The 8,735-nt window shown below is 41.2% G+C and overlaps 1 protein-coding gene across 1 annotated transcript; it reads left to right on the forward strand.

Annotated features, from left to right (window-relative positions):
- Nucleotides 1-348: 348 nt before the first annotated feature.
- Nucleotides 349-7,701, forward strand: LOC104489653 (lamin-L(III)-like; the record flags this gene model as incomplete). The annotated part of the gene is made up of 10 exons (XM_010131839.1): nucleotides 349-505; nucleotides 1,439-1,564; nucleotides 2,459-2,629; nucleotides 3,913-4,038; nucleotides 4,160-4,380; nucleotides 5,069-5,291; nucleotides 6,184-6,291; nucleotides 7,088-7,204; nucleotides 7,304-7,402; nucleotides 7,663-7,701. Coding segments are annotated over 10 exons (1,387 nt in total), but the record flags the coding sequence as incomplete, so codon positions are not given.
- Nucleotides 7,702-8,735: the final 1,034 nt, after the last annotated feature.

The raw sequence follows: 8,735 nt of genomic DNA on the forward strand, positions 1-8,735 counted from the left end.
GGTGTGGCCTGAACGCTGGCTTGGCCTGTGAGCTGTCCTTCCCTGTGCAGACAGTGCCCTGTGCTGTCCCTTCCCTCCTCAGCTGATAAAGCTGTGGCAAATAGCTGGCTTCCGCATAGGATTCACGCAAAACAAGCTGGAAACTGGGTCAGAAATCGTTCTGGTTAAACAAATGATGCTTGTCGAGGGGTGTCTGTGCCTCACAGCCTACCCCGTGCTCTCCCCACCACGGTTAACCAACCTCTTCTCTTTCAGTTCTGCCACAGACCCCTGTGAAGGTAAACGCCTTACAAACAAACTTTCTCCCTCACCAGCTGCAACTTACGAGTGTAAAACTTTCACTTGTAGGAATTCAAAAACAGAAGCTGATTTAAGCCTGGCACAGGCTCGTTTGAGAGACCTTGATGCTCAGCTGAGTGTGAAGGAAGCTGACTTAGCAACAGCCCTGACGGAGAAACGAGATCTGGAGAATGGCTTTCGTGAATTAAAGGATGACGTAGTCATAGTAAGACTTGTTCCTGGAATTTCAACTTTGCTTTTGTTCCTGGAGCTTTTGCTTGTTTCCCTCTAGTTACTGAGATCTAAAAGCAGGGAAAGACTTGCCAGAAAGATTTCTGTGATCTTGCTGAAAGCAAATGCTACTGATAGTTGGTCCTTAAAACTTGAACTGTTGTATGTATGTTTAATTCCATTCTACAACTACAGTTTTTAACGTTCCTTGTTCTAAGGACAAAGCAAGTTGAAATGTGATGTACTGCTGTAGCCCCTGCAGCGTTCTCTAATGTGTCAGCAAAGGGAGCACTTGATGGACGCTGCTTAGCTATGCTGAAACCCAGGTAGAATAAATAAGTTCTGACCATCTTTTTGTAGGCTCTTGTGCCACTAAAGTGAACTCTGCTTGACTTGCTATTCTATCAGTGCATTTCTAAGAGCACAGCTTTTGTGTCTTCACGCTTTAACGAGATCACTGAATAAGTGAATTTCAAATCTTTAGGACAAACTTACAAGTTTTTATCATTAAAGCAGCACACTCCAACACTGGAAGTGTGGAGCAGTTTGTCAATGTAGTCTAACTATATTCAGTGTTTTACTTGTTAAGAATCAAATAAATGATATGGGAAGTTAGGGAGAAGTTTAGGATGTTAGTGTTGTGAAGGGGATGGATGTATATGGAAATCTCCTTTGAGAAGTCAAACTTAGCTGGAGGGATTAAGGGCTGCTCTATATCTGCCTTGTGGGAAGTCTGGTCTACACAACTGAATTGATTCTTTGTGTTGCTAATATGCTGGATGCCACTGAAATGAGAACTGAAGGGAGTAACCCACTTCACTTAAGGAGCGCTTTGATGGGAGTGAAGTTGAATGACCTGTAAGTTGACTGACTTAGTTTGGGAAAATGACTCTTTAATTTTGATTATGCTGATGTCTGTCTTTTCTAGCTGAAGCAGTCACTGGAAGATGCCAAAAAGCACCTCCACAGTGAAAAGTTGAGGAAGGTGGACCTGGAAAATCACACAAAAACTTTGCAGGAACAAATGACCTTTGCGAAGCGCCTTCATGAAGATGTATGTTTTAGTTCAACAAACATTTTTAAGTGTTCATGATCCCTAGATGCACTTAAAAGCAATGTTAAGAGGTGCTTTAACCTTAAGGGTAGTTACCTAGCTGAGTCAACCTATGACAGTCCACCAGCTAATAAAATCCACCTAAGACATCAAAGTACACAACCTCTGGTTAATTGGCATAGCACCAATAGGTATCTGGAATAATTTTCTCAGGCTGCACTTCTGAAAGTAACTACAATCCCAATATACTACTTGGTGTACCTGGAGGTACATATATTGCAGTTAAATGATCCCAGATGTCTGCTAGCAGCCTGAAATAATTGAAGTTAAATCTCCTTTGATAATCAACTGAAGGGACCTACTTCCCTAATGCTTATCAAAGGTGTCTGGTAACCTTTGTGTGAGAAGTCAGTACACAGAGCTAAAAAACCGTTTGAATATAAACCAACTTCCTTCTGACTGGAAGGAATATCAAAGTGTGTGCTCTGAGTGATGGAGAATTCCCATTTCTCTAACCAATTGCTACTACTTTTTGAATAAAACAAGAACAGGTGAAGTAACAGTGCTTAGAGAAACTGGAATATATACACATGTGTTCTAGGTAAAGCAGAGAAATCCATCTAGTCCAAAGAATTAGTCTTAAAATTAAATATAACCTACTGCATTTATTAGTTTAAGCTGTGTTGGCAGTGAGGTGGCAAAACAACCAAGTGCAACTGCTAGGGTGGAAGTACCTGACCGAATGGATGAGTATGTGAGGATAAACATGGATTACTATGTGCTCAGTGATAAACCTGCTTCAATACTGAATGACTTGTTAAGCTGGTACAGTAAGTCCAGTCTCAAATCAAACTCTATTGGCTTGCTTATTTTCTGAGAAATTTCTTCTCCTAGGAGCTCAAGGAGGCAAGAAGAGTCTATGAGAGCAGACTAGCAGAAGTAGAATATGGCCACCAGAGAGAACTTGAGACTAAGCTCTCAGACACCCTGCAGGAGCTCAGAAAACAACAGGAAGAACAAATTCAAGGATATAAAGAGGAGATGGAGCGAACGCTTGGTGCAAAAGTGAGTCTGTAAAAGATGCCAGTAAAACAAAGCCTAAGTTCTCTGCACCTTGATACAATGCAAGTCACACTAGCATAAAGAGCTGACTGACGGAGCCCTTCTGCTCAGTGCAGAGCTCCTTGGTGTAAGCAGTTATGGAATTTCAAAGCAGTGTCAAATTTGACAATAGAACTCCTGTAAGCACTTAGTCCCAAACAAAACTGATTCAAGCATGCTGTCCCTTTCAGGTGTGATTAGGAGTAGCTAATGTAATGAACCTGATCATAATTCAGACTTCTGACAGATTTAGTACCCAGGTGTGCTACTTTGTATTAAGTGATTTCAGTATTATTCAATAACACTTGATCTACTGATTATAGTTTTACTAAAATGCATGAAATAAGGTATTCTTACAGTTCTACAAGAGCACTTTTACATGTACAAGTACAAATGTCCCTTCCCGGTTCCTAGTACTGGATAGGGGGAGAGGGTGGCTTGACAGTTTGTCTTCCAGAACTGGTCTGTCACCTTTTTTCCAGCATTAGTCAGACATGCAAGAAAAAGTAATACTTTCAGCCTGCCCTCTTGATAGGTAAGATCCCCAGGGGCTCTGGGTTGGTTGCAGTGTGCAGTATCTGTATCTTAAGCCTTCTTTAATACTCAGTACAGAAGCACATGACCTGCTTCTCAACGAGTACATGAGTTCATTTCCTCCTGGTTCTTCTGGCTTTCTCTATACTTCAACTTGTACCAACTCAGTGAATCCCTTTGGATGCTGCTGTCCAGGTTTCCACTGGAAATTCTGTGAGTGTCTCTTGCAGGAGTATGGTTCTACTTTATCCTTTACTGGAACATTTGATTGCTCTAGAAGTAGCTCAGTGCTGCTTGCAGTGACACGGGAACTGTTTAGTAATAGAATTTTGGGGGAAGAGCAGTAGTTTAAGCACACCTAATATCCTGTAGCCCCATGCTTTGACAAGAAGCTTCTAAACAAATTCTCCATTGTTCTTCTGGAGAATCAATTTACTCAGTACCTACACAAGGTCTTCATGCATCTGTAAATGAAATGTCCTAATTCAGCAATTTTCACTGTCTAATTATTGCTGACTTTCTGATGCATAATGCCAGACTTGTGTAAACCTCCCTGAAAAGCAATAAGAAACTTTCTGGCCTGGGCTTTACTGGAATCTGCACACTTAAGTAAAACAACAATTTCCTACTGTAATAACTGCAAATTACTTTGTTTTCCTTATTTAAAATAGCTGGTCATAAGCAACTCGTTACTAACAGTGACTTATCCATAGGTGGAGAATGCCCAACTAGCTGTAGCAAGACATTCTGAATTTGCCAGTGCTGCTCGGGAGGAGCTGACAGAAGCAAAGCTGAGAGTTGATACTCTGACATCTCAGCTTAATCAGTATCAAACCCAGGTACTACCCTCATTTGTATAACCTTAGAAATATTTTGATTTAGATATCAAATTCAAAATATTGGCTTCTTTCTAATCTTCTATTATGGTTTAATTCATTTTTTCCACCCCCTTGATTTTAGAACGTTACTTTGGAGAACAGACTAAGGGAGCTACAGGAGATGCTGGATTATGATCGTGAACTCCATCGAAGGAAGACGGCTGAATTACAGAAAGAAATGGCACGAGCCCAGCAGCAGGCACAGGCGCAGCTGGAAGAATATGAGCATCTCTTAGATGTGAAAGTGGCTCTAGATCTGGAAATAAATACCTACAGAATGATGCTGGAAGGAGAGGAACAGAGGTGAGCTATAAGATTGTCATGACAACTTGCTTCATCCAAGATCTCTACACTAACTGTATACTCTTCAGAAAGTGGAGGAGGCAAGCAATAAATATGTCATTAATGCCATAATTTTGTTCTTGAATCATAATCTTCTGTAGATGGTGTTTATATCCCATATCCACCACATGCTGGAGTAAGATGAAATAACTTGATAAAACTAACTGAAAGTTCAAAGATATGTTAGACATCGCTCAACTTCCTCAAAGCTTTGTGCTACATCCTAGAGATTTATCAAAGACAGTGCTCAAGTTTCATGAAAACTGGGAAACTGTACCAACTCCCCAGTCAATACCTGGTGAGAGCAACATGAACTCTCAATACTGCTAAGAGTCGTCAAAATCTTAAGCTATTTCCACTAAAGACTGTGTCCGTAGAGACTTGAAAGGAATACTTACTGCAGCTGGGAATCTTTTCTTATCAAAGTTTGCTCTGAACTCTAGAGCTGGGGCTGTCTTCCAAACTTAACAAGCTACTTAACTACTCTTGCCAGTAAAAATAAAATCTTATATTCAAGACTCCATGTAAAGCTTGGATATAAGAAGCTATTAGTTGTAGCTGGGGCGGGGTGTGGGGCACGTGGAGCATAGAAGTGGGAAGAAATAAGCACATCAGATATTCAAGTGAATGTTGTCTGACTCCCTCCTAGGCTAAGGCTGTCGCCCAGTCCCTCTTTGCGCAGCACTGCACCTCAAGCAACAAGTCAAGGACAACAGCTCCTGCATGGGAAGAAAAGGAAAATGCAAGAAGCCAAAAAGAGATGTAGTGCTGGGTTTGAAACTGTGCAGCATGCTTCATCTTTTGGAAATATATCTATTGAAGAAATTGATGCAGATGGGAAATTTGTCAGGCTTAAAAACAACTCTGACAAGGTATTTCTGTTCATTCAAGTCTGCATGGCCTTCACTGCAGAGTGACTGCTTGTGAGCTGACCTGTCGCTTAGTGAGATGGCAATAGGGCAGGATGAAGAAATGAGGGTAGAGTCCTGCAAAAAACAAAGTCGGGACTTCTCAGATAACCTGGCTGCTGTCAAGAGACTAGAGACTGATCCTTTTTTTTCATGCTGCAGGTCTTCTGGGAGGCGCTTTGGGAGGCGGGAGGGTGGTGTGCACTGGGTTCTGTGATGTAGAAATCTACACCTCTGGTTGTTTCATTGGATTCAGGTTAGCACCATCAGAAGTACTACTTTTCCTCCATGAACTAAAGGTGCTTAGTAAATTGGATGAAGACAGTTTCTTATTAAAAATGCTCTAAAACAGCTCCAAGGTTGAATAGAGCTGACAGTACTGAACCCATACAGAGGGTTTATCTGACCAATTTGATGATAATTTGACTACTTTAGACTGCAAATCCAGAGCAATTAGATTTAATGCTCACAGCTTCAGAACTTGTGGCTGGTAGCTTAGCCATTCCAGCCCGAGATGCTTTAAGGCCACTCTGCATGTGGCACTGTATAAGGCCTGAGTTGGTAGATGGACATGACAAGCTTCATTTATCAGAATCTACCTGGTAAAGAGCATCATATTCCCCTCTCAACAGAAGGCAAGAAAGACTAGGTGTGCCTAAGCTTGTGGGACTAAGGATTAATCCTAAGCAGTGACAATCATAGGTAGGCTTTAATAGGAAATCGGTGGCTTCAAAATTCATCAGATCCTTGTATCCTACAGGAATAGGACTAAAACTGACCCTTGAATCTAGAAAGAACCTTGTACTTGTTTGATACAGTGTTAGCCTGTAATACTGACAAATTTCTTGTCCCACAGGATCAACCACTACGTGGATGGGTGCTAAGACGACATCTTGGAAGTGTGTCAGATGTAACATACAAATTTCCTTCACAGTTCACTCTTCAGGCAGGCCAGCAAGTTACAGTAGGTAGTACTTTTGCAGAACTCACTCAGAGCTCTGTTCTTATGTTAAATAGTAACATTCATGTAATAAGGAAAACTGAATTGATACTGCAAGTGCCTAAAGAACTAACATTGTTATTTTAAGTGGAGAGGGAGATGAGAACAATCATTGCAGCAACTTGATCTGAAATGCCAATTAAATTTTCTTTAAAGGTAGATCTTGGGTTGAACTTGGATCATCCCAGATTCAGATGTGCTCTTATTGAACAGAATCAGGATACTCTATTCTTAGGTATCCTCATACCCCTGTGACACAAAAGTTGTGCACAAACTTACTGTTGCTGAAAGCTTTAGACCACCACAGTTACACTGAGCTCATGGTTTATGGCACTAAGCTAAATATTAGCTCTAAAATCATACTCTAAGTACATTTAGATAATGATCAAAGAGCCTAACTCTGTGCTCTGTATAAGCTCACTCAGGTTCTGTGAGTGACCCCAGGGCAGAGGCTCTCTTGTGTACATAAGCCGCTGCCACAAGTAGGTCTGTAACTATGGCTTGGCTCTGACTCAAATGGCATGTATGTCCAAGCAAGGCTACCTCTACATCAGGTAGAAGCTGTTAACAGCCTTTTCTGCACCAGCTCTCGTACAGTCTTCAGCTAAGAAAGAACATTACCACAATTCCTGGTACTCCTGAAAAGAACTAACATGCTGGGGAGCTTTGGTATTGGAGTACTTGAGTTACGTACGTTAGATGGAATACTAATGTAACTACGGGTAAGATTCTTCAGAAGCTCACTGTGAACCTGTTGCAGATTTGGGGTGCAGCTGCTGGTGCAAGCCCGGGTCCCAGTGATCTGGTCTGGAAGTCTCAGAGGTCTTGGGGATCTGGTTACAGTATTGATGTAACACTCCTCACAGATGATGGTGAGGTAAGTGAGACAGTAAATAGATTCTACTATCTTAATACTAAATTTGTTTGATGTGCTTCATTCTGGAGGGTCCTTGGTGGCAATTCACTTGCATTCTAGGAACTTGCAGAGAGGAGGTTAATGCATATACCTAGAGAAGAAGAAAGCAATGAGCAAGATGAAGAAATAACTGGAAGTGAAATGGAGTTTCCATCTCAGGTAAGCTGCCTGAAGTTTCAATACATGCTACCAACAGTCATTCAATGGCCATTTCTTTTCATTACCGTATGAAAATACTTTCCAAAGTACTATCCATGTCCTACAACTCTTAACGTTTTTCTTGATGTCAGACCAAAAGAAGAAGAAAAAAGAAATGTTGTTTGGTTTCATGATAGTGGTTCCTGTGAGCATCCTTAAGCAGGTGAGGTAGTCAGAACTATCTTGCTTCATTAAGTGCTGCACTCTCTTGTCCCACATAGGATGTAGCTTGCATGGCTTTGCATCAGAATTGGGATTGATGTTTTGCTTGTTCTCTGGCTGAATATGATCGAACAGTAGCACTGCTGACATGCTGAAAAATACTCCCTTTAATGTCTGTTCCCTCTATATGGCTGACTGAGTCAACTTAAAAGCTGGTACCCCAAGAGCAGAATGCAAACACCAACAGAAATGAGATGTTTCTAGTTAAAGTGACTTACCTGACCCTCCAAACAGCGCCTCTGACTTGCTCTTAAGGTAACTTAAACGCACACTGAAGAAGCCTAATATTTCCATTCAAAAGTGTTAAAAGGCTGAAATCAAAAGTTCCTGGTTTGAAAGTTCCTCAAAGTTGAGTATGAGGTTGGGGCACTTCAGGTACAGCTCATTTCCAGGAACTACTTTTTCTTACGTTGCACAGCAAAGTATCTTAGCCTGGCTTAAGTCATAAATATTCCCTTTGATACCTTCCAAGTGGAATTTCTGCACAGATGCAGGTCATGCTAATGGATGTTAATAAGCATGTTTTGTGTTCAACATACTTAACCCTTTGGCTACAACTTGTGTGTTGTAACGCCCTGTGAAAGATTCTACACCCTCCAAATGGCCTTTGACCATATTACAAGTCTGAGCTGCTGCACATTGGATGTTCCTAGTGTACTTTGATAGATTAGTTGTCAGGTATCTTTAATTGCTGCAGTCTAAAACAGAACTAATACAAGGGCTATAAATTGGCCACTACTGAACAGTTATGGACTGTACTTGACTCTTGAGTTTGTTTCTTGACTGGAAATAATACAAAGTCCTCTTAGCTAGTACATATGTCAAGGCCCAGAGCATGCCTAGATAAAAATTCTCTCTCCCTCCTGCTGACACAGCATGTTAAGCTACCACTTCCTAAAACTGATCCTACTCAGGTACAAGGATCAGGTCTTAAAGCTGCCACCATTTCCTAGATAATTTCATAGTATACCTGTCTGACAATTTCAGCACTGCCTTTCTGAAGGAAATGTGCCTAAGAACAGGCAGTTCTTGCCTGCTGCTTGGTTCTTTTCCTCAGCCTTCTTTCAAACAG

Source organism: Buceros rhinoceros, unplaced genomic scaffold (genome assembly GCF_000710305.1).
Source record: "Buceros rhinoceros silvestris isolate BGI_N320 unplaced genomic scaffold, ASM71030v1 scaffold1622, whole genome shotgun sequence".
Classification (NCBI taxonomy): Eukaryota; Metazoa; Chordata; class Aves; order Bucerotiformes; family Bucerotidae; genus Buceros; species Buceros rhinoceros.